Here is a 27,278-nt window from a genome sequence, read left to right as displayed (position 1 = left end):
TCTATCTATCTATCTATCTATCTATCTATCTATCTATCTATCTATCTATCTATCTATCTTCCTTTCACTCTATATCCATCTATCCATCTTTTACTCTCTATGGTCTATATCTATCTATCTATCTATCTATCTATCTATCTATCTATCTATCTATCTATCTATCTATCTATCTATCTATCTATCTATATCCATCTATCTATGGTCTATAATGTATATATCGACATTATCTATCTATCTATCTATCTATCTATCTATCTATCTATCTATCTATCTATCTATCTATCTATCTATCTATCTATCTATCTTTGGTTCCATATAGTCTTTCGATGGTATCTATCTATTTATCTATCTATCGTTCGCTCTCTATGGTTTATATCTATCTATATATCTATCTATCTATCTATCTATCTATCTATCTATCTATCTATCTATCTATCTATCTATCTATCTATCTTTCTTTCACTCTATATATGGTCTATATATAGCTATATACAGTATATATCTACAGTATCTATCTATCTATCAATCAATCTATCTATCACTCTCTATGGTCTATATGTAGCTCTGAACAGTATATATCTATCTATCAATCAATCTATCTATCTATCACTCTCTATGGTCTATATGTAGCTATGAACAGTATATATATCTACAGTTTATATCTATCTATCTATCTATGTATCTCTGTATCTATCTATCTATCTATCTATCTATCTATCTATCTATCTATCTATCTATCTATCTATCTATCTATCTATATATCTATCTTTCACTCTCTATGGTCGATATCTAGCTATCTACAGTATCTATCTATCTATCTATCTATCTATCTATCTATCTATCTATCTATCTATCTATCTATCTATCTATCTATCTATCTATCTATCTTTGGTTCCATACAATCTTCTATGTATCTATCTGTCTATCTATTTTTCGTTATTTATAACATCTCTCTATCATTCCCCATATGAAAACTGATTGATGATTTATTCAGATTTGTTCAGATTTATTTGTTCAGATTGCCATTACTAATAGATGTTTCGGATAGTTCTAATCACATAGGAATATTTGGATTTTGGATGGTGATATATTCTGTTTTTGTTTAAAACAAATCCTATGAAACATCCAGTAATAGATGAAATGGTCGATCATACACTGTTACACGAGAAAACGATTTTCGGAGTTTTATAAATTATAGGGTGATTTGCGTCTGATGGACGAGTTTTTGGAATTTTGGGGTACATTAACCCCTCAATGGCCAGGTTGGCAGCCCATGGCTTTGGCCACAGAGAGGTATAGGCCACCTCGCCGGCTATTGCAGAATTACACATATATTTGGTGTAAATCTGAGTATTTCTTGCCGGTGTCAGTGTGCAGTGAAGCCTCTCTGGGCGATCACTTAGTCATTGCTGTTCACCAGACAATGAATTCCGGCTGACCCCCATTTCATGGCAGGTTAGTGCTGGAGCTGAACCAAGGAATCCATATCAGCCCGTACACAGCTGGGGGGGGGGGGGGGTTATTCCACCCTGTTATCTGGATATGGTTTGTCTGAGCTCCTGACTGCCACCACCCACCCTGTATAGACTGCCAATGTTCTATAACCAAGTTAGTGCCTAGAAGTGGCATCCTATACACCAGCAATGATACCATATTGGGGTCATAATGTATGCCGATCCAAAAATTGTGAAAGAGAGAAAGGAAAGGGAGGTAAAAAGAAACAATAGGGGAGAAAAGGGAAGGGTAGTGTTGGGAGGGTGGAAGAGGAGGAAGGAGAGAGAAAAGAAAGAAAGAAAGAAAGAAAGAAAGAAAGAAAGAAAGAAAGAAAGAAAGAAAGAAAGAAAGAAAGAAAGAAAGAAAGAAAAAAAGAAAGAAAGAAAGAAAGAAAAAAAGAAAGAAAGAAAGAAAGAGAGAAAGAAAGAAAGAAAGAAAGAAACGTCTGTTTTGGGTCCAGAAGGAAAAGAAAGGGGTGAGAGAGGATACATGGGGGTATAGAGAGGTGTGAAGGCAGAGAGGAATCGAAAAGGATGAGAAAGAGGGAAAATTAAAGAAGAACAATAAAAAGGGAAAGAGAAAGGTGGCTGGGAGAAGAAATAGAGAGAGGGGGGGGGGGGGAATAAAGAATGGAAGGGAGTTAGAAATAATGGAAAGTGAAAGGGGAGAGAGGGAGAGGAAGAGTTGGGGAGGGTAAAACAAATACAATTGAGAACTAGGAGAAGAGAGTGAAAAAAGAAGAAGGAGACAGAGGAAATGGGAGAGGAAGCAGACAGTAGAAGGAGGCAGGAAAGAAGAAAGAGATGAACAGAAGAAATCGTGGAATAAAAACAGAGAAAGACGCAGGCGTAGCATGGGTACGATAGGTAACATGGGGAATAAAGAAAGAGAGAAAGAAAAGGGAGGTTAAAAAAAAAGGAAGAAAGGGAAAAACAGAAAAGTGCTGAGAAGGAAACAGGGAGAGGAAGGATGGAGAGATAAAACCGAGGAAGGGGGTATATAAAGGAAGAGGGGGTTAGATAAATGGGGGAGGAGAGAGACAAAGAAAATGGGGAGTTAGAGGGTGGGGGGGGGAGGGAAGCAGAGAGAGAGAGAGGGGGAGAGAGGCAGGGGAAGAAGAAAGGGAGAAAGATTGGAAGAGTAATTAGGAGAATAGGGAGAGACAGGGAGAGAAAATAAGGATGGAGGGGGGGGGGGGTAAAGAAAGAAGAAATGCAAAGAAAGAGAGATAGGAAGAAAGGGAGAAATGTGAAAGAAAGTAATGAAAGGGAGGTAAAAAGAAGTAGCACTGGGAGGGAGGGAGGGAGGAAGATAGAAAGAAAGAAAGAAAGAAAGAAAGAAAGAAAGAAAGAAAGAAAGAAAGAAAGAAAGAAAGAAAGAAAGAGAGAAAGAAAGAGAGAAAGAAAGAAAGAAAGAAAGAAAGAAAGAAAGAAAGAAAGAAAGAAAGAAAGAAAGAAAGGGAAAAGAGAGAGAATGAGAGAGAGAGAGAATAACACAGAGGTAAAGGAAAGAGAGAGGGAGAGAAAGAGAGAATAGAAATGGGGGGGGGGGGGCATAGAGAAAGGGAGCAGATGGAGGAGAAGGAGAGAAGGAGAATAACACAGAGGTAAAGGAAAAAAGAGAGAGAGAGAGAGAGAGAGAGAGAGAGAGAGAGAGAGAGAGAGAGAGAGAGAGAGAGAGAAAATAACACAGATGTAAAGGAAGGGGAGAGAGAGAGAGAGAGAGAGAATAACACAGAGGTAAAGGAAGGGGAGAGAGAGAGAGAATAACACAGAGGTAAAGGAAGGGGAGAGAAATAATAGAAATGGGGGGCATAGAGAATGGGAGCAGATGGAGGAGAAGGAGAGAGAGAGAGAGAGAGAATAACACAGAGGTAAAGGAAGGGGGGAGAGAGAGAGAAATGGGGGGGGGGGCATAGAGAAAGATAGCAGATTCAGGAGAAGGACAGAGGGGCAGGGGAAGAAGAGAGGACGGAATAATAAGGAGGGGAGGGAGAGACTGAAGAGATAGAGAGAAAGAAGTTGGGAGGGGCAGAAAGGAAGAAGGGGGATCTTGAAGGGGGGGGGGGGGGATGACGAAGAACTGGTAGGTGGTAAAAGGAAATCTGGGAGGGAAAGTGAAGGGAATTGTATATAATTCATTCAGTGCATTGATATCACAGAATAACCAGCAGGCTATGCTGGGATTTGTAGTTCCACAACCAGTCCTCCCCAAACTCCCAGTGCTGAGTTATGTCCTACAACCAAACATTTTAGCTCCAGTCTTTTTGCACCGAAATATTTCTCTGGACAGCCAGTGACAGCATTGAAGAAGAAATGTATATGACAGAGCTGTCAGTCTTGTATTGAGTGATGTCTTATACATTGTATTTTGTTTGCAGCTTATGACTCCTGGTGTGGGGTGGCTCAGGGGTGTACGAAAAAGCTGGGACTAAAGATCTGCGGTAGGTGCTCATTGTTTTCTTTTTTTTTTCTTTTTTTACCACCGACAGCCTGATGTGTGAAACTATAAATTACACAGGGTTATGTCTATTTAAAAAGTGAAAGCAGGTAAAAGAATGATTTGTGCGATGAGACATAAATAAAGCCTGGGCCGAGCCATGACATCATCTCATTTATTGTAATAAATCACATTCATTAATATATTATCCATAAACTTACCGACAAGCATTGTCAGGAGCGAACCACTAAGGTCTGAGCGCCCTCTGGTGGAAGTAAAAAGAATGTGCTAGCGGTGTCATCACGTACGGATGAAATATGAGCTCAAACAAAAGGAATTTAGATTTGTTTTTCACTTATAAAATTGTCATTAAATTGTTCTGTCATGTCCACGTTTTTTTTTTGTTTTGGTTATTTTTATTTTTTGTTACAAATCATTTTCTGTATGAAATATAAATGTAATCGTTTCTGCCATAAATGGGTTTGAATTACTTATGTCTTGTGGCTTATTGCAAATTATGGTTCAGCCTGAATGGTAAATCACAAAGGGGCAAATAAACTGCCATTGCTTATCAGTCCCCAAGACTGCACTTTGGTCAGCTCTTTTAGATAGGCTTTCCCATAGCTCATAGTCAAATCCCCTGTTTTATTTCTCTAGTGCTGGTTACATGAGCAGAAATCTGATTGGTTGCAATGGGCAACAGCCTGACTTTCTAGTGACTTTATTTGTTCACAAATCCACTCTACTGAAGTTGATTATATATTTATATACTTAGTGATACTAAGATATATTGGGGTCGATTTAATAAAACTGGAGAATACTAAAAATCTGGTATAGAAACCAATCATCTTCCAGGTTTTATTGACAAAGCCTAATTGAACAAGCTGATTGGCTACCATGCACAGCTTCACCGGATTTTACACTCTCCAGCAGTAATAAATCAACCCCATTGTATCTATTGTATATATTGTATTATATATCTATATCATTCTATAATATATAATGGTCATCAAGCCAGAATTGTATAACAACCAGCAAGGGAAGATTTATAGAGGAAACAACCACAAAAGTTGAATTGCTGCCACGTTGACTAACGAATTATTTTTCATAGTGTTCATCCGAATCCGAAATAGGCATCTGAAAAAGTACCAAGGAGTGGATCAGTAAACACTATATAATCAGGAGAACAGAGCCCAGTAGCCAATTCCAATTAATATTTCGTCGTCGTCGTCCCCCCCCCCCCCCCCATGAAATAGGACTTGATTGTTATGACCAAAAATGTAAATGTTGTTCTCTTTAAAATTATATTCCCCCAATTTAAGATTTATTTTCAAACTTTTAAATGCATACCCCATCTATTCAAATCAAAATTATAAATTAAATATGCTTCTTTACAACCAGATTCTTCATGACAATTGACAGATTAAAACGAATCGGTCTGTTTCACTTTCCCAAATTATGTTGGCAACCAGTTCGTTCTGCACACATTTCTCTCAGTTTAACCCTATGTTACCAACAAATAAAAAAAAGCAACAACGTTTAGAAGACTAAAGTCTTAATTCACACAGCTAACACACCAGGATAAATATCTTTTTTTTTTTTTTTCCCATTAATCAAGCGACCCCTTTTCTTTAACCTAACACAAGGCTAAGGATTCTTATTTTTGTAATAAATATCTGACAGTTTTTTCATCCTAACGTGCAGTCACATAAATACCATTATTCGTTGTGCTAAAGCTTTATTCATTGACCCTACATTGAAATATATAACTGAATAATATTTGCTGTTGATGTGACGATTGAAGAAATATAAATCAAATACTTTTTTTTTAATTCTTTAAATCGATTTATTGTGTTATAGTGATAGAAAATGTTGGCAATGTACAGTAGGTAAGAACCTATGTGAAAATACAACAAGGAAACGATTTTAAAATCGATGTGGGTGTGTATGTATATATATATAATTTTTTTTATTATTTAAATAAAAACATATCTATCTATCTATCTATCTATCTATCTATCTATCTATCTATCTATCTATCTATCTATCTATCTATTTATCTATCTATCTATCTATCTATCTATATATATATACGTTTTTTTTTAATTATTATTATTATTATTATTATTATTTAAATAAAAACACATATATATGTATCTATCTATCTATATATATATATATATATATATATACGTTTTTATATTATTTTTATATTATTTTTATATTATTATTATTAGGGTTGTCCAGATACCGATACCAGTATCGGTATCGGGACCGATACCGAGTATTTGCGCTAGTACTCGTACTCGCGCAAATACTCCCGATACCAAAATAGAATACTTTTTTTTTTTGTTTTTTGTGACATCGAACACAAATTGGATGGCACCATTGGATGGCACTGATAGGTGGCACTGGCATTGATTGAATGGCACTCATAAATGGATGGCACTGATAGGTGGCACTGGCATTGATTGGGTGGCACTGATGAGATGCACTAATAAGCTGCCTCCCTGCACTGATGCACTAATGGGCACTGATCTGCACTGATAGGTGGCACTGGCTAGCTGCACTTTTGGGCACTGGCACCGATGAGCTGCACTGACAGTGATCACTCCTTCAATGATATGTAGTTTTCCAGTACCGTATGCTAAAAAACAGCCCCACACCATGGCCATGATGTACCAGTTCTTCATAATTCTAAAGAAAATATCTTTGGTCTGTATTGTGGTTTGAAAACGGTCACATGACATTAAAAAAAAGTATCGGTATTCGGTATCGGCGACTACTTGAAAAAAAGTATCGGTACTTGTACTCGGTCCTAAAAAAGTGGTATCGGGACAACCCTAATTATTATTATTATTATTATTATATATATATACGTTTTTTTATTATTATTATTATTATTTAAATAAAAACACATATATATGTATATATATATTTATTTTTTTATTATTTTTTTTTATTTTTTTGTTTTTACTAATATCTACCTATCTATCTATCTATCTATCTATCTATCTATCTATCTATCTATCTATCTATCTATCTATCTATATATATATATATATATATATATATATATATATATATATATATATATATATATATATATATAAGTTTTTTTTATTATTATTATTTAAATAAAAACACATATATATATATATATATATATATATATATATATAGATAGATAGATAGATAGATAGATAGATAGATGGATAGAATGATTTATAGATGGATAGAATGATTTATAGATGGATAGAATGATTTATAGATATATAGATATTTAAAAAATAATGTATATATATATATTTTTTTTTTTTTTATTTATTTGTTTTTACTAATATCTACCTATCTATCTATCTATCTATCTATCTATCTATCTATCTATCTATCTATCTATCTATCTATCTATCTATCTATCTATCTATCTATATATTTATATATATATATATTTATATATATATATATATATATATATATAAGTTTTTTTTATTATTATTATTTAAATAAAAACACATATATATATATATATATATATATATATATATATATATATATAGATAGATAGATAGATAGATAGATAGATAGATAGATAGATAGATATTTAAAAAATAATATATATATATATATATATATATATATATATATATATATATTTATTTATTTATTTGTTTTTACTACAATAAAAAATGTGTGTATATATGCATTACAAAAATCTGTATATATTATTTAAATCGGGTGTATATATATATATATATTTACAATTTTTTTTTAAATAATATATATAGATTTTTATTTTATTAAAAACAAAAAATCCCCTCTCCTTTAATCGAGGAGTGACATTTAAAAATGACCGTATCCGTTGATGGAGATCCAGCAGCACTTCATTATGGCACTTAATTATGTGTCGCTAATCATCCGTGTAATGCAGGCGTGGTGCAGCAATCTGGGGCTTGGCATAGGTTATCGCTGAGAATGGCTGGAGAGCCCGGTGGGAATGTGGCAGCCATGGGAGCTGTCCGATCATGGAGTGCTGAAAATTTCTCCAGCTTATCTCACTACAAAACTGCGATCCCCGGGGAGGAAAGATTAATGACAAACACATTAGAGAGCCAGCAGTCAGACCTGCTTGGGAGAGATAGCCTTTCCATTGCCTTTCCATTGCCTTCCCATTGCCTTTCCATAGGACCTCCTGACCCATTCCCATCCAAACATTTCTTCCTCGCACATCCTCATATCTGCTTGTATATTCTGTTGCCACAATCAATTATTTGTTATCTTTTTTTTTTTTTTTTTTTGCATATGAAAAAACCTTACAAGCCTGAGATAAATAAATATTATCTGGCAAACACAGGATTCTTATATTGTGCTGCTCCAGGAGGATAAGGATTGGGGAAGGGATGTAAATGTGCCATAGAGTGATTATAGTAAAGGTGGATGTGCTCTATAAATAGAATGTGGCATGGATTTAATGGGCCATTTTGCGACTAAATGCTAGTCTGGAGAGGAGGGGGTGGGGAGGGGGGGGGTCTGTCTATCTCTGATCTTTGTAATTTACTAAAGCAAATTGAGCTGGTAAGGCAAGGCATCAATGCACCTGTCTCCAGCTGCTCGAACCCATGTGTTGTGGAGGGCACACCCTTTGCTGGAGGGGCAGTCCCTCTGTATTAAAGAGTCAGTCCACTGAAATCTGGTATTTGAATGTTTTGGTAGATGCCGGATTGTTGAACTACCTGCCATTTTCTTATATCTCTCTGGGACCCTATGGGTGGTGACTTTTATAAAAAACAAACAAAAAAAACAACATGGTATACTTACCTGCTCTGTGCAATGATTATGCAAATTACCCATCAATTGCCACTGTGCCCTTCAATTGCCACCAGTGTGCCCCATCAATTGCCGCCAGTGTGCCCCATCAATTGCCGCCAGTGTGCCCCATCAATTGCTGCCAGTGTGCCCCATCAATTGCTGACAGTGTGCCCTATCAATTGTTGCCAATGTGCCCCATCAATTGCTGCCAGTGTGCCCATCAATTGCTGCCAGTGTGCCCCATCAATTGCTGCCAGTTTGCCCCATCAATTGCCATCAGTGTGCCCCATCAATTGCCGCCAGTGTGCCCCATCAATTGCTGCTACTGTGCCCCATCAATTGCTGCCAGTGTGCCCTTCAATTGCCACCAGTGTGCCCCATCAATTGCTGCCAGTGTGCCCGATCAATTGCTGACAGTGTGCCCCATCAATTGCTGCCAATGCGCCCCATCAATTGCTGCTACTGTGCCCCATCAATTGCTGCCAATGCGCCCCATCAATTGCTGCCAGTGTGCCCATCAATTGCTGCCAGTGTGCCCCATCAATTGCTGCTACTGTGCCCCATCAATTACCATCAGTGTGCCCCATCAATTGCCGCCAGTGTGCCCCATCAATTGCTGCTACTGTGCCCCATCAATTGCTGCCAGTGTGCCCTTCAATTGCCACCAGTGTGCCCCATCAATTGCTGCCAGTGTGCCCGATCAATTGCTGACAGTGTGCCCCATCAATTGCTGCCAATGCGCCCCATCAATTGCTGCTACTGTGCCCCATCAATTGCTGCCAATGCGCCCCATCAATTGCTGCCAGTGTGCCCATCAATTGCTGCCAGTGTGCCCCATCAATTGCTGCTACTGTGCCCCATCAATTACTGCCAGTGTGCCCTTCAATTGCCGCCAGTGTGCCCCATCAATTGCTGCCAGTGTGCCCGATCAATTGCTGACAGTGTGCCCCATCAATTGCTGCCAATGTGCCCCATCAATTGCTGCCAGTGTGCCCAACAATTGCTGCCAGTGTGCCCCATCAATTGCTGCCAGTGTGCCCCATCAATTGCCGCCAGTGTGCCCCATCAATTGCTGCTACTGTGCCCCATCAAATGCTGCCAGTGTGCCCCCCGCCCGGCACTTACCTGTCTCTGCGCTGTCCTCCACACTCCGAGTCCTCCATGTCTTCTCCCATCCTCTTCCTGTCTCTGCTGTGATTGGACACCTGATAGGCGTCCTATCACAGCGCCTGTCGCTTCAGCCAATCAGGTGACAGGGTAACCAAACCCGAACACCTGATTGGCTGAGAGGCAGGTCAGTGTTAGGGAAGTGATTTATTCACTTCCCTAACACAACACTGTGTAACCACCGAAAGCACAGCATTGCACCCGCTGTTTACTAATTTGGAAGCCTATTAGAGCCTATGGCTCTAATCAGGACGCCTATTAGAGCCATAGAGCCAAAAACACCCCCGCCGCTGTAATTCAGATGCCCGGCACCCGACAAGGGGTCGTAAACCTGAATAGGGGGCGGCAGCGGCAACAATAGATAGATTCATGCAATGCATGAATCGATCTATTGGTGAGAGAGCGGTGCAGGAGAGAGGGGGCAGCGCTCCTGCGCCCTTTATGGATGCACCGCCACTGGTGGAATATACAGTAAGCTAAGGAACAAAATTACATCAGGCTACCTAAAAATCTGGTTATAATCACGTACAAGTTTTTTTTTTGCTCAGAGAATAGTTACAGGAACTCCCCCTTTCCAACACCTTTTCTCCACCCCTACCCACTTCCGAGCACCACCCCCTTCCCAGTTCCCATTACTGCCCTTTTAGAGAATGTAGAACCAAGTATAATTTTGTGGTGAAAAGTCGTTTGTATGGAACCACTTTAATGCTGCAGCCAGTAACAATAGTGTCCCCCTCTAGCAACAATAGATCCCCCAACAACAATGGACCACCCAAAATAAAAAATCTCCTAGCAACAATAGACCCCTGGCAGATCTCCCCATAGCCAGCATCAATAGATTCTCCAGCAGCCGGTGTTCTGGCGAGAAATGACCCCCGCCGGATAATGCCAACACTGTACAGGCACAGCGCTTGCGCAGTACGGAGGACAAAGGATCAGCTGTACACTGTGCCTTTGCAATTAAGACTACATTGTGTCACACGCTCCCAATGCTCGTGCAACTCTGCAAGGGGCGTGTGTATTGTAAGGGGCGGATGCATACAGAAGAGGCCACATTGTATCATGATGGGCAGAGCTCATACGATGGGGGCGCATACGGCCTCTTCTGTAGGCATCCGTCCCTTACACGCTTCTCAATAATACTCTGCTCCTTTGAGAAATGCACCCCCATCATATGAGCTCTGCCCATCATGATGCAATACGGCCTCTTCTGTATGAATCCGCCCCTTGCAGAGTTCAATGAATAATACACCAGCCCCTTGCAGAGTTCAATGAATAATACACCGCCCCTTGCAGAGTTCAATGAATAATACACCCGCCCCTTGCAGAGTTCAATGAATAATACACCCGCCCCTTGCAGAGTTCAATGAATAATACACCCGCCCCTTGCAGAGTTCAATGAATAATACACCCGCCCCTTGCAGAGTTCAATGAATAATACACCCGCCCCTTGCAGAGTTCAATGAATAATACACCCGCCCCTTGCAGAGTTCAATGAATAATACACCCGCCCCTTGCAGAGTTCAATGAATAATACACCCGCCCCTTGCAGAGTTCAATGAATAATACACCCGCCCCTTGCAGAGTTCAATGAATAATACACCCGCCCCTTGCAGAGTTCAATGAATAATACACCCGCCCCTTGCAGAGTTCAATGAATAATACACCCGCCCCTTGCAGAGTTCAATGAATAATACACCTGCCCCTTGCAGAGTTGCACGAGCATCGGGAGCATGCGGCAGCGTGTGGCTCAATGTCGTCTTCACTGCGCAGGCGCCATGTACAGCCTGCGCAGTAAAGGGCGGGCATTATTCGACGGGGGTCATTTATCGCCACAACACCAGCAACAATAGACCCCTCCCTCAAAAGTAGATCTCTCCCAGAAATAACTGACCCCCCAAGCAATATAAGATACACCCCCAGCAACAATAGGTCCCCCACCAGCAACAACAGACCCCCCAGAAAAAATAGATCCCCCCAGCTTTAATAGACCCCGCAGCACACCCCAAAACCCCTTAACATTACATACAGTCAGTGATAGAGGTCCCATGTTCCCACTGAAATAAAGCCCTGGTCACGTATCATCTCTGTCCCTTCTTTTCTAGTACAGTTGCTTGTACCTTTTTTTAGGTGTAAGTAACCTGACGCATCATTTCCCTCGCAATACTAAATATGTATTCGCCTTTTGCCTTAAAGTGGAGGTTCACCCAAAAAATCAATTTTTAACATTAGATTGAGGCTAATTTTGTGAAGCAGGATCGGGTGTTTTTTTTAAAATCAATGCAGTACTTACCGTTTTAGAGATCGATGTTCTCCGCCGCTTCCGGGTATGGGCTGCGGGACTGGGCGTTCCTATTTGATTGACAGCCTTCCGACGGTCGCATACAGCGTGTCACGCGTTCCCGAAAGTAGCCGAACGTCCGTGCGCAGGCGCCGTATAGAGCCGCACCGACGTTCGGCAACTCGTGACGCACTGTATGCGACCGTCGGAAGGCTGTCAATCAAATAGGAACGCCCAGTCCCGAAGATCATACCCGGAAGCGGCGGAGAACATGGATCTCTAAAACGGTAAGTACTGCATTGATTTAAAAAAAAACACCCGATCCTGCTTCACATAATTAGCCTCAATGTAATGTTAAAAAAAAAATTTCGGGTGAACTCCCGCTTTAAGAAATGTATAGTCTCTAAAGTGATTATGTACCATGCCGCTTTAGGATGAATCTTTCTTTAGAACTATCTCATGCCACATCTGCCGGGAGGTATTAAATGTCTGGTTATCAAGACAGATACACAAGTTCTGTCTTGGCATCAGACTTGGTGCCAAGTCCTTGATGTGACAAATTTGGATAAGGAATAAGACAATGGATTTGTGTCTGAAACAAAAATTCACACTTATCACCCTTATCCAAAGCAGGGATGGCAGCGAACAGCAATAAGGATAAAATCTTGCCTGCTATCGGCGAGGGCTGACATCTGAGTTAGCACAGGGTCCCGTATGAACGTCACAGACACTAATTCAGAAAAGATTCAAGTTCTTTGTAGTTTTTATTCTTTCTTACACATGTAGCTGTCAGAGTAATGGAATACTACAAGAAAAGAAAACCGGACTAGAATGTAGTCAGAACATATTGATCTAATTCAACTGTTTCATAAATTTTAGTCCACTTGTTACCAGAGCAAGACCTAGAGCTCTAAATACAGGGCGGATCTGTCAGGAGGGTACCCAAGCGCTATACACCAGACACATACTAAAACACAAATGAATGCAGCCGGGTAGGTATTATTTAATAAATCATTAAAGGCATTTTTTTTTAATGCAACTAGTGTTACTAACAGAGTTTGACTCGGGATTAGTCTTCAGATTGGAAGAGAGAAGGGCAGGACTGGGTGCCAATCAGCCAGGGGCGGACTGACCATTCAGGCACTGCCCAAGAGCCCCATGCCACTAGGGGGCCTCATCAGCCTCAGTAAAACGAGGGACAGTATGTAAAAATCTTGCTGCCAGTGTGCCCTTCAATTGCCGCCAGTGTGCCCCATCAATTGCTGCCAGTGTGCCCGATCAATTGCTGACAGTGTGCCCCATCAATTGCTGCCAATGTGCCCCATCAATTGCTGCACTGACTATTCGGGCACTGCCCAAGAGACCCATGCCACTAGGGGGCCCTGATAGGAGGAGACAATCGATTGAGCAGAGAGATTACATTATCAGTTTTCCCTCTGCTCTTTTGTCATCCAGATCGCAAGGTGAGGTGGATAGCGTATGTAGATAGAGGACACCACAGTATTTTTCTGAAAGCCCAATTCCAGGAAACCCGAAACCTCTCCCATTTGTGGGTAACTGTTCATTTATTCTAGGGCAGTGTTTCTTAACCTTTTTTTAATCAAGGCACCATTTAACATTATACACAACTTCAAGGCACCCCATTCTAATATGTAAAAACGGAACTAATAGTTTATAATATCGTAGCAGCATCCACTCACGTGGGTCACCCAGAATTGGAGAGGATTTATTGATCCACTGTTGCAAACTGGTACTGACTAGTATTCGAGTGTTTCTCTTCTCCCTCCGTTTCATTCCCTTTTCTGTGCCAACATGACCCCAGTGTTGCCAGAGGGGGGAGGGGAAAACAAGGATGCTATGCAGGTGCCCGACATCTTACTTATCAACCAATGACATCATTAGTTGTTAGGATGCCAGGCAGTGCTGGGACAAGGCCATTTGGTGCCCTGGGCGAAGATGGCAAACTGCGCCCCCCCCCCCCATTTTTAAGAAAGAATCAATGTTGTTTCACAGTCTGTTACAATCAATTGTTGCCAGTTTGCCCCATCAATTGCCGCCAGTGTGCTGCCAGTGTGCCCATCAATTGCCGCCAGTGTGCTGCCAGTGTGCCCATCAATTTCCACCAGTGTGCTGACAGTTTGCCCCATCAATTGCCGCCAGTGTGCTGACAGTTTGCCCATCAAATGTAGTCACTGTGCCCATCACACGCAGCCACTGTGCCCATCACACGCAGCCACTGTGCAGTGGCTGCGTGTGATGGGCACAATGGCTGCGTGTGATGGGCACAATGGCTGCGTGCGATGGGCACAGTGGCGACAATTGATGGCACAGTGGATGCGTTTGATGGGCACAGTGGCTGCTTGTGATGGCACAGTGGCTTCATGTGATGGCACAGTGGCTGCATTTGGTGGCACAGTGGCTGCGTGTGATGGGCACAGTGGCGACAATTGATGGCACAGTGGCTGCGTTTGATGGGCACTGTGGCTGCTTGTGATGGCACAGTGGCTTCATGTGATGGCACAGTGGCTGCGTTTGGTGGCACAGTGGCTGCGTGTGATGGGCACAGTGGCGACAATTGATGGCACATTGGCTGCGTTTGGTGGGCACAGTGGCTGCATGTGATGGCACAGTGGCTGTGTTTGATGGGCACAGTGGATTCATGTGATGGCACAGTGGCTGCGTTTGGTGGCATAGTGAGGCTGCAATTAATGTTTTTTTTTTTAGTCAGAGAAGGCAAGCGTGACTCAAAATAACACAAAAACATTTTTTTTTAACTTCCATTTTTATAAAAAAAAACAATGGTCACCTCATTCTGACCGTGTGTAGGCCCCATCGGACATTTTCTGTCGGTATTTCCGCCCAAAAAAATTTGAGAGCTGGTTCTCAAATTTTCCGACAACAAAATCTGTTCTCGTAAATTCCGATCGTGTGTGGACAACTCCATCGCACAAAATTCCACGCATGCTCTGAATCAAGTACGAGACGGAAGCGATCGGTCTGGTAAAACTAGCGTTCACAATGGAGATAGCACAATCGGACTGAAAAGCACGAGGCTGAAAAGCGTGAATCGTCTCTCACCAAACTTCTACTAACACGACTGGCATTGAACTTCCCTTTAATAGCACCGTTGTACGTGTTGTACGTGACCGCGTTCTTGGCGATCTGAATTTCCGACAACATTTGTGTGACCGTGTGTATGCAAGACAAGTTTGAACCAGCATCCGTCGGAAAAAAAATCCACGGTTTTGTTGTCCGATCGTCTGTACGCGGCATAAGTCTGGTAACTTGCTGCACATTCTCACTGGCAAATTCTAGTTGACACTTTTCCAATTTGTAGCAACTTTGCATGGCAAGTCTCTAGGAAGAGCAAAGTTGCTACAACTAGGTGTCCCAATACTTTTGGTAATATAGTGTAGTTCTATGTATTTACAATGATCATTATTACAGTGGCTTGGAGGGGGGCGCTGTCTTTGGGGTTTGTTTGTTTTTTTTTTGTTTTTTTTGAGTGCACAAAACAAATTATAGAGAAAATAATTAAAAAATGAAAACTATAAACTATATATCAGTGTATAAAATGCTGTGTTAGTGAGGAATTTATTCTGCAGATTAATGACACACAAGCCAGTAATACCATTGACTTTTAGATTAACACGTAGATCAATGGTCCCTTCTTCTTATCAGTGGCTTGCTCTGGTTTTGTCCTGTTCACAAAGAGAGAAGCAGAACAGAGGTCACCTAAGTACGCAATGTCTATGTAAATGATCCTTTAATGACAATTAAAAGCAATATCTCTAATTAATCTGAAGCTTCCAGCAAGGCCGAATTTTTTAGTTCATTAGATGAGTTTTTTGGGACACACTGATGGCTATTCACTAAAAGGAATGTGTACTGTTTTTGGATGAATATATCTATCTATATCTATATATATATATATATATATATCTATATATATATATATATATATATATATATATATATATATATATATATATATATGGAGAGAGAGAGATATCTATATATATATATAGATCTATATATATATATATATACACACAGTATCTCACAAAAGTAAGTACACCCCTCAAAACACTGAAGAAATTACACTTTGCTACAATGTAGTGAGTGTACAGCTTGTAAACCAGTTTAAATTTCCCCTCAAAATAACTCAACACATTAATGTCTAAACCACTCAAAAGTGAGTACACCCCTAAGTAAAAATGTCCAAATTGGGCCCAAAGTGTCAATATTTTGTGTGGCCACCATTATTTTCCAGCACTTGCCTCAACCCTCTTGAGCATGGAATTTATCAGAGCTTCACAGGTTGTCACTGGAGTCCTCTTCCACTCCTCCATGATGACATCACGAAGCTGGTGGATGTTAGAGACCTTGCGCTCCTCCACCTTCCGTTTGAGGATGTCCCACAGATGCTCAATAGGGAGAGATGCTTGGCCAGTCCATCACCTTTACCCTCAGCTTCTTTAGCAAGGCAGTGGTCATCTTGGAGGTGTGTTTAGGGTCATTATCATGTTGAAATACTGCCCTGCGGCCCAGTCTCCGAAGGAAGGGGATCATGCTCTGCTTATGTCACAGTACATGTTGGCATTTATGGTTCCCTCAATGAACTGTAGCTCCCCAGTGCCGGTGTCTTGTTGAGCTAGTTCCCCTATCGATATGGTTCCCTGCTTGTCTTGACAGACGAAGCCCACGGAAATCTCCCAACCTGATCAGCTGTACAGGGCCCATGCGCGGCATCCAGGCTCATTCCTTAACATCCCTGTGGACTTGGAGGATGTTAAAAAAAGAGCCAGGAGGCCGAATTAGCACAGCGAGGATGTGAGGCCGACTGGCCACTTACAGCGAATTCCACGTCGCCCTGGACCTGTTGCTACAGCTGATCAGGTTCGATGATTTCCGTCGGCTCGGATTGCGCCTGTGCAGTCAAGGGGGGAACCATACCGATAGGAGGAACCATATCGGCAGATCACCGGCAGCACTCATGCAGCCCCAGACCATGACACTCCCACCACCATGCTTGACTGTAGGCAAGAAACACTTGTCTTTGTACTCCTCACCTGGTTGCCACCACACACGCTTGACACCATCTGAACCAAATACGTTTTTCTTGGTCTCATCAGACCACAGGACATGGTTCCAGTAATCCATGTCCTTCGTCTGCTTGTCTTCGGCAAACTGTTTGAGGGCTTTCTTGTGCATCATCTTTAATTTGATGCAGTGTGCAGCATATGGTCTGAGCATGTACAGGCTGATCCCCATCCCTTCAACCTCTGCAGCAATGCTGGCAGCACTTATACGTCTGTTTCCCAAAGACAACCTCTGGAGCATGTGCACTCAACTTCTTTGGTCCACCATGGAGAAGCCTGTTCTGAGTGTAACCTGTCCTGTTAAATTGCTGCATGGTCTTGGCCAGCGTGCTGCAGCTCAGTTTCGGGGTCTTGGCAGCCTTCTTATAGCCTAGGCCATCTTTATTTAGAGCAACAATTCCTTTTTTTAGATCCTTAGAGAGTTCTTTGCCATGAGGTGCCATGTTGAACTTTCAGTGACCAGTATGAGAGTGAGAGCGATAACACCAAATTTAACACACCTGCTCCCCATTCACACCTGAGACCTTGTAACACTAATGAGTCACATGACACCAGGGAGGGAAAATTGCTAAATGTACCCAATTTGGACATTTTCACTTAGGGGTATATTCACATTTGTTGCCAGCAGTTTAGGCATTAATAGCTGTGTGTTGAGTTATTTTGAGGGGACAGAAAATGTACACTGTTATACAAGCTGTACACTCACTACTTAACATTGTAGCAAAGTGTCATTTCTTAGGGGTTGTCACATGAAAAGATAGAAGAAAATATTTACAAAAATGTGAGGGGTGTACTCACTTTTGTGAGATACTGTATATATGTATATATCGCATTCAGTATACTTAGGAGCCACTAGGTTCTTCTGACAAATGCAATGCATTCAGAACAAACATCAGTGCTGGCACAAGCAATGTCAGGCTAACAGAACAGTAAACAATTGACCTGAAGACAAATGATCTACAAGTCTCAGTCCTTTACTAAGCCACTGACCAGTGGAGTATAGATTACAGTCTGATGCCATTTGTCCCATTATTCTTAGTGTAGTACACACTGTCCAAAGAGAGCATTTATAAGTCAAAGAGTAAAGAACCAGCCCTGTGCACCCAAGCCTGTGTCCAGATAAACTACCCATTTCTGAGTATATATGGGGGGCTGATGGGAGGAGGAAGCTGATAGCAAGGAATATGTTAGAGTGATTATACCAGGTGCACAAGGGTCAGATAGGCAGTATTACTCTAAAGCAGTAAGGACAAGAGGACCATCCAGAAACGGAATGTTCAATTGTAGAAAATGTTTGTAGGTAACAAATTAACTCACTGTTATGCCCTGTACACACGACCGGTTTCCCATCAGAATAAACTCTGGCGTTTTTTCCGACGGAGTTTCGACGGAATACCGCTCAAGCTGTCTTGCATACACATGGTCACACTAAAATCTGACCGTCAAGAACGCGGTGACATAAAACACTACGACGAGCCGAGAAAATTAAGTTCTATGTTTCTGAGCATGCGTCGAATTGTTTCCGAGCATGCATGGTTTTTCGTCCGTTGGAATTGCATCCAAACAAACAAAAATTCTGATTCTCTATTTAATTCTGTCGGAATTTCTGACGGAAAAAGTCAGATGGGGCATACACACGGACGGAAAATATCTGATGAAAAGCTTCTGTCTGACTTTTTCCGTCGGAAATTCTGCTCCTGTGCATTAGGAAGCTCTTTCTTACGCAGGATCGGGATCCCATCTGTGGTGATCAGATGCTTTACTTGAGTTAGTCCCCTAGTTATTCCCTAAATGCCAAATGGTTGCAAAATGCCAGAGAGAACATTGTGTTTTGAGTAATAGCCACACATGCATAGTAAGCCTTGTGATTGGATTAGACAAACATTGTTGGACTATTTAATTGATCCAAAAGTGGTTGTAGACACTAAAAGGATTACAGTCCATGGCCTTGGGGACTATGGCGGCTGGTGCTGTATATTCTGCGGGGGGGCGGCAAACACGACACCCCCCCCCCCCCCCCCGTTGGTCGGTCAGCCCGCACCTACTGCGCCCTAAGCCCACCCTTTTTTTAAGCCAATTAGAGCCTCTGGCTATAATCACATGCTTCTAAAAAAAAAACACTGGAATGCATGCGTCCGAGGGCCCTGCATGTAGATTAGGGGCCCCTAATATACGGCCTGCCACTGCCCAGAAGAGTGTTTTGTGTCTGGGGGGGGGGGGGGGGAGTTCACGGATCTAGATCAGCCTCATAGTAGTATTTGGACAGGTTAAGTATGCAAAATTCCCCCAAGTATTTGCTACGACTGAGGGTCTCCCTATTAAAATTGGGTCTAGCCACTTCAATAAAGGTAACTTTCACCCCCTTCCTGCCCAGGCTAATTTTCAGCTTTGAGTGCTGTTGCACTTCAATTGACAATTGTGCCGTCATGCAATGCTGTACCCAAACAAAAAAATTATAATTTTTTGAGACAGATACAGCTTTCTTTTGGTGGTATTTAATCACCACTGGGTTTTTTAATTTTTGCAAAACAAACAACATCAGCCCCCCCCCCACAGTTAGAATCACTCCCTAGGACACACTTAACCCCTTCCTCGCCCACTAGGGGGTAAATTCTTCTGGGGCTGAAGTGGTTAAATTAAAACCAAATGCAGCCAATGTATGTGAGGACTGGCAAGCTGCAATATGTCAAATGTTTGGTTTTACTTGTCTTTAATTAGCTGAAGCTCAGATAACACAAAGCTAAATGTGCAAAAAAAGTTAGAGAAAGGCTGTCACTAAGGGACATTCTTAGAAAGTGCAGAATGCTATGTAAATTCACTATCATTGGAGCACTCCAATTAAACAATTGTATATAATATTTTCTTGAACATATATGCTATCTATAATTAAACAATATCGACAAAAATCGCAAAATTTATCATTACTAAAGCCTTGTTCACACTATTCGTTTTTTTTTTTTTTTTTTTCGTTCAACCCCCGGACAGACCGACATACACACAGGCCGAATGTCGGAAGTTTTGTCTCCTGATATTCGCCCGTGTGTACCATTTAAGGGCCAGTGCTGTTAATTTGCAGCTTTCATTTATCTCCTTGGTTAGACAGGCAGTCCGGCTGCACCAAGGTCAGGCCATATCTTGAGTAAGGTCTTGGCTTATGACATGCTGAATGCATGGATGATAACAAATCAGACAATCTCCATTGACAAGAATTGTATGTTGTTATCTGCACAAACAATGCAATCAATGCATGTGGAATAATTATCACAGTGCTGACGAGTTAAAATATAACCAAGCCTTAAATGTTTCTAACATAACAACAGTGCTGATATGCAGGCACAATGTGGTGTTGTCAATTAGCTGTGTAATGGCCTTTGTCATAGTGAATCCTTGCATCCTAGGCTAAGGCTTTACATGGGGCCTCATCATTTAACCATATCCAGATTAATCCCCGACCCTCCTAGCGGTCTCTGCCATTCAAATGCTAGCACCTTTATTGTCACTGAAGTTCTGCCGCTGGATAGTTGAATGTCAGGAAGTGGAGCTTAGCACTAGAAGTTTACAGGACTTAAAGCGGGGGTTCACCCTGTTAAAAAAAAAAAAAATGTTTTTTTTTATTATTCCATTACTTTCGGCATCGTAGCGCGAGCTACGGTATGCCGGTCCTAAATATTTAATCCCCGTACTCACTGTGCTATCGTTGATTGAAGAATCCGGGGAATGGGCGTTCCTATGGTGAGAGAAGGTGATTGACGGCCGGCCCTGGCACGTCACGCTTCTCCGGAAATAGCCGAAATAGGCTTGGCTATTCACGGCGCCTGCGCATAGCCTGTGCGCAGGCGCTGTGAATAGCCGAGACCTACTCCGGCTGTCTTCGAGGAGCGTGACGTGCCAGAGCCGGCCGTCAATCATCCTCCCTCTCCATAGGCACGCCCATTCCCCGCGGGAGTCGGATTCTTCAATCAACAATAGCACAGTGAGTACGGGGATTAAAAATTTAAGACCGGCATACCGTAGCTCGCGCTACGATGCCGAAAGTAATGGAATAATGAGGTGAAGGAGGGTGAACTACCGCTTTAAAGCGTAGTTCCACCCAAAAGTGGAACTTCCGCTTTAATCACTCCTCACCCCCTTACATGCCACATTTGGCATGTAATTTTTTTTTTTTGGGGGGGGGGCTTCGGTAGGAAGGGGGACTTCCTGTCCCACTTCCTCCTTCTGCCCAGGGACCGCCTCTGCGACTTCTCTTCTCACCTTAGGCAGCCCCTCCCTCTAGGCGATCTCCAGGGACACGTGACAGGTCCCAGGAGATTGCCTATCCATTCATAGAGCACAGCGCGACTCACGCATGTGCAGTGAGTGCCCGGCCGTGAAGCCGAAAGCTGTCACGGCCGGGAGCCCACACTATGAATGGAGGCGCCGGCTGGAGAGGGGGGGAGAGGAGCGGCCATGTCGCTGGCGGCCGCGTCGCTGGACCGTGGAGCAGGTAAGTGTCTGTTTAATAAAAGTCAGCAGCTACACTTTTTGTAGCTGCTGACTTTTAATAAACCTAAAAAAAGGCTGGCACTCCCCTTTAAAGCGTTTGTTACCACAGCATTCCATATTCCTGATCTGTGCCTACTGTACCATGTACTTGTATGAGAACGTCTCCTGTTCTCTTTGTACTGCTTTCTTTATGTGAGGTGCGCTCCCGTCTTATACTTTATTCTGAGCATTCGCGGGTTTCTAAGCATACACACGAATGTGTTTCTCGTCATAAACCAGCCCCACGAGAAACACGACGAGGAAATTGAGACTCCTAACGAGAAAAAAGAGAGCATGTTCTCTTTTTTTCCCATCAAAATTCACAACAGTTTTCTCGACGAAAAACAAACACACAACCGTTTTTCTCGGCAAAAATGCTCTGCCAGCAATTTTCTAGATGGATTTTGCCGGGAAAACAGTTGTGTGTACGAGGCCTGACAAGCATTTATCCAACCTTAATGAATTTTGACCGTATTTTACTAAATACAGTGCTTTTCTATAATTATTGGTTCCATGTTGTGGCCATAATGCAGTATTTTTTCTGAATGAGGTATTTCAGGAACACAACATTATGGCCACCAGATGGAGTTGACGATCATAGGGAAATCTCTGTATAAAGCAAAGTACAGTCAGAATTTATCAAAAATAGGCGAATGCTTGTCACATTCGTTCAACAAATTTTGTATAAATAGACCCCTTAGTGCAAGTCAGACCAAGATAATTGTGTTCCTTGTAGACACTTATTCAAACTAAGGATGAGTGGGAGAACTGCAGCCAATAACACTGCTATAGGACCCATACGCAAGTAGAACAAGGCTCTTTTCTCACAATCTCTCTCATGTCTCCTTTCATCTCCATTACTCTGGCCTAGATAGCCATGATATCACAAAGATTATTTGTTGAGCTGTCGATCATAAACCTACACATAGCTGAATCACTAACTATCTGTCATTTCGGAAGGCACAAATCCTTTGCTTTTGCTGGCAGAAACATTTAACTTCTTATTTCCACTTCTATTAGGGCAAATTTATTGGCAAAATGCCTTGATAGTGCTCCTAAAAACTATCATGTGAAAACTCAACACCTGGGTGACAACATATAAACATCTGTATGCATAGACATATAAACGCTCTAAAAGGCATCCGACACTGTAGATTGATTTCCATGGAAACCAAGCTATGCCTGTAATTATTTGCTGGCACAATGCCTGGTGAATTAAGTTATGGTTTTAATGTGCAGTTGAGCTAAATTTGCTAATGCAAATTACCCTGTGTGCAGCTTTAATACTCAATGAGAAAAAAAAACTCAGTTGCCTGGCAACTGGATGCCACTTCAGTGCATTAGCCTGAAGAGCAATAATTGGCGATAAGTTAATGCCGTTGCTCGCACAACCATGAAGCTACTGCATTCCTTTCAAACTTGCCTAGACAAGGAAGACAGACAGGTTTTCCTTCCAAAATGTTGACACACAAGACATGACCTTGCTACATTATTTGCTCTGTCATGTCAATGTGGGGAAAAAATCTGTGAAAAGACAAAGGGATTGATTTACTAAAACTGGAGGGTGCAACTCCGCTCGCTCGCCCCCACCCCATTTTCTTACCTGCCGGGCTGCATGCTCGGATAAGGGTCTGGTATGGATTTTGGTGGGGGTTCCCCTTAAAATCCATACCAGACCAGAGGGTCTTGTATTGTCTTGGAGGGTGAACCATGACATGTTTTTTTTTTAATTTGGCGTGGATTTTCCCCTAGAGATTCATGCCAGACACAAAGTGCCTGCATTGTTGGGATCAAAGTTGGATCCCCGTTCATTAAAGACGGGCTTCAAGTCGCAGGGCAAAGTCGGATCCACATTCGTACGACATGACGTACCAGCCTGAACCTGGCCTTAGTAAATGAACCTCATATTCTTAGAATTTAAAAAACATCTACCTTGGTCAACGTCAACAATTATCAGCCCCTGCTCACAAAAAAAAGCATAAACGTATGTCCCCATCACAGTCCTAAACTATGGGAAATTTGGTGCCACAGGGAGGGCATACAAATTTTAAGATTAAAAACCCAGGACCAGAGCACTGTAAGGAAATAAAATGGAAAAATTCAGAGGAAAGAGTGCCAGTTGGAGTTCGATTTAAAAGAGTAACAGTCTGGGAAATATGCCGTACTTGAATACATTTTAATACATTTAATGTAAAAGTGAAGATGGGTGTATCTGACAGCATTTTTTGTTACCCATCAAGTCTTATTTTACATTGATTGTCTGTTATTGTTATACCGTAGCTGTTTCATGCATGGTGATTTTTTTTAAACAAAGTGCCCTGCCTCCAATATCCCCGCAAGTAACTAAGGGCCAGATTCACAAAAGAGATACGACGGCGTATCTCCTGATACGCCGTCGTATCTCTCTGATCCGCCCGTCCTAACTATGCGGCTGATTCATAGAATCAGTTACGCATAGATAGCCCTAAGATCCGACAGGTGTAATTGACTTACACTGTCGGATCTTAGGATGCAATTCTATGCCGGCCGCTAGGTGGCGAGGCCATTGCGGTCGGCGTAGAATATGCAAATGACTAGTTACGGCGATCCACGAACGTCCGCGTTACCCGTCGCTCTAACTTTACGTTGTTTCCGTCGAGATACGCGTCGTAAAATTAGGGCTGAGCCCTAGGTGTTCTAAGCCATGTTAAGTATGGTCGTCGTTCCCGTGTCGAAATTTAAAAAATCACGTAGTTTGCGTAAGTCATCCGTGAATGGCCCTGGACGCCATTTACGTTAACGTCTAAACAAATGACTTCCGTGCGACCTCATTTAGCGCAATGCACGTCGGGTGATTTACCCGACGGAGCATGCGCAGTACGCTCGGCGCGGGAACGCGCCTAATTTAAATGGTGCCCGCCCCATTTGAATTAGGCGGGCTTGCGCCGAGCGCATTTACGTTACACCGCCACAAGTTTACAGGTAAGAGCTTTGTGAATCAGGCACTTACGCTGTAAACCTGCAGCGGTGTAACGTAAATGGGATACGTTACATGAGAGATCTGTCCTCTCCTATTTTGGACAGTTGCACAGCCAATTTTATTTTAGACCCAAAATTTGTTTCTCAGAACTTTAATCTACAGTGGATGAAAAAAGTCTACACACCCCTGTTAAAATGTCAGGTTTCTGTGATGTAAAAAAATGAGACAAAGATAAATCATTTCAGAACTTTTTCCACCTTTAATGTGACCTATAAACTGTATAACTCAATTGAACAACAAACTGAAATCTTTTAGGTGGAGAGAAGTAAAAATAAAAAAATAAAATAACATGGTTGCATAAGTGTGCACACCCTTAAACTAATACTTTGTTGAATCACCTTTTGATGTTATTACAGCACTCAGTCTTTTTGGGTATGAGTCTATCAGCATGACATATCTTGACTTGCCAATATTTGCCCACTCTTCTTTGCAAAAACACTCCAAAACTTTCAGATTGCAAGGGCATCTCATGTGCACAGCCCTCTTCAGATCATCCCACAGATTTTCAATGGGATTCAGGTCTGGGCTCTGGCTGGGCCATTCGAAAACTTGAATCTTCTTCTGGTGAAGCCATTCCTTTGTTGATTTGGATGTATTCTTTGGGTCATTGTCATGCTGAAAGATGAAGTTCCTCTTCATGTTCAGCTTTCTAGCAGAAGCCTGAAGGTTTTGTGCCAATATTGACTGGCATTTGAAACTGTTAATAATTCCCTCGACCCTGACTAGGGTTCCTGTTCCAGCTGAAGAAAAACAACCCCAAAGCATGATGCTGCTACCACCATGTTTCACTATGGGCATGGTGTTCTTTTGGTGATGTGCTGTGCCAAACATATCTTTTGGAATTATGGCCATAAAGTTCAACCTTGGTTTCATCAGACCATAACACAGTTCCCACGTGCTTTTGGGAAACTTCAGATGTGTTTTTTCAAAATTTAGCCAGGCTTAGATATTTTTCTTCAAAAGAAAAATCTTGCCACTCTATAGCCCAGACATATAGAGAATACAGGAGATTGTTGTCATGTGTACCACACAGCCAGTACTTGCCAGATATTCCTTCAGCGCCTTAATTGTTGCTCTAGGCCTCTTGGCAGCCTTGCTGACCAGTTTTCTTCTCGTCTTTTCATCAATTTTGGAGGGACATCCAGTTCTGGGTAATGTCACTGTTGTGACATGTTTTCTCCACTTGCTGATGACTGTCTTCACTGTGTTCCATGGTATATCGAATGCCTTGGAAATTCTTTTGTACCCTTCTCCTGACTGATATCTTTCAACAATGAGATCCCTCTGATGCTTTGGAAGCGCTCTGCGGACCATGTCTTTTGCTGTAGAATGCGACCAAGAAAATGTCAGGAAAGACCTACTAGAGCATCTGAACTTTATTTGAAGTTAATCGTGCTCGGATAAGGGTCTGGTGTGGATTTTGGGGGACCCCCACGCTGTTTTCTCGGCGTAGGGGTTCCCCTTTAAATCTGTACCAGACCCAAGGGCCTGGTATGCTCTTGGAGGGGGAACCAATGCAGTTTTTTTATTTAAAATTTGGAGTGGAGTTCCCCCTCAAGATTCATATCAAACAGTGCCTGGTATTGACAGGGATCCAAGTTGGATCCCCGTTCATTGTAAGTCGGACATATGTCGGCTTCAAGTCGCAGGGCAAAGTCGGATCCAATGTAGTACTTGTGTTGGGTCGCACCAGTGTGAATCCGGCCTTAATGATGGCAGGTTTGTACTGATTCCTATTTGACATGAGTTTGAATGTGATTGCTTAATTCTGAACACAGCTACATCCCCAGTTACAAGAGAGTGTGCACACTTATGCAACCACATTATTTAATTTTTTTAGTTTTACCCCCCCCCCCCTTTAAAAGATTTCAGTTTATTTTTCAATTGGGTTCTACAGTTTATAGGTCACATTAAAGGTGGAAAAAGTTCTAAATGATTTATCTTTGTCTCAATTTTTGACATCACAGAAACCTGCCATTTAGACTTTGTACAGTGTCAGACAAACAATATCATTAAAAAACAATGTTTTTTTTCCTTATGACAACAAAAAGATGCCAAACATTGACTATACACATTTATTATCACATATTTAATTGTACACACATTGGTATTGGTTGTGTAAATGTATGGTTAGCCCAACGTTTTTTAACCTGCCACTTGTTAGAATTGTACTCTCTAAAATGGGCACCAAAACTAAACTTGGACTTCCCAAGTTAAAGGTTCTGATTTTAGCAGAACAAGTGTAAGCCCTGACCCCCTCCCCTTGGCTTGCTGCATATGTTCCCAAACTATGGAAATAACTGCTGCTATCCCTTCTTGCATCTGAGCATTGTGTTTGACACATTTTTTGTGACATATGGCCTCTTGGTCCCATGTTTCCTGGTCTATATTCAGGAGTCCCCTCTGTGGACAGCTGTGGCACTTCCCTTTTTGAAAATATTAGGTA

General features: G+C 41.8%; 1 protein-coding gene across 4 annotated transcripts in view; it reads left to right on the top strand.

Annotated features, from left to right (window-relative positions):
• The window catches only part of GAD1 (glutamate decarboxylase 1), a 151,990-nt gene that overhangs the window by 50,431 nt on the left and 74,281 nt on the right, over positions 1 to 27,278 (top strand). For 3 of the 4 annotated variants that reach the window (XM_040357774.1, XM_040357773.1, XM_040357772.1), the window contains exon 3: positions 3,875 to 3,937. The exons of the other annotated variant lie outside the window; for it this stretch is intronic. In XM_040357774.1, the coding sequence (XP_040213708.1) occupies positions 3,875 to 3,937 (63 nt within the window). The remainder of the gene's footprint in view (positions 1 to 3,874; positions 3,938 to 27,278) is intronic. 4 annotated transcript variants of the gene reach the window in all.

The sequence above is a fragment of the Rana temporaria genome, chromosome 6 (genome assembly GCF_905171775.1).
Source record: "Rana temporaria chromosome 6, aRanTem1.1, whole genome shotgun sequence".
NCBI classification, from domain to species: Eukaryota; Metazoa; Chordata; class Amphibia; order Anura; family Ranidae; genus Rana; species Rana temporaria.
The sequence above is the reverse complement of the archived record's forward strand: the minus strand, read 5'-3'. Positions and strand labels throughout refer to the sequence as shown.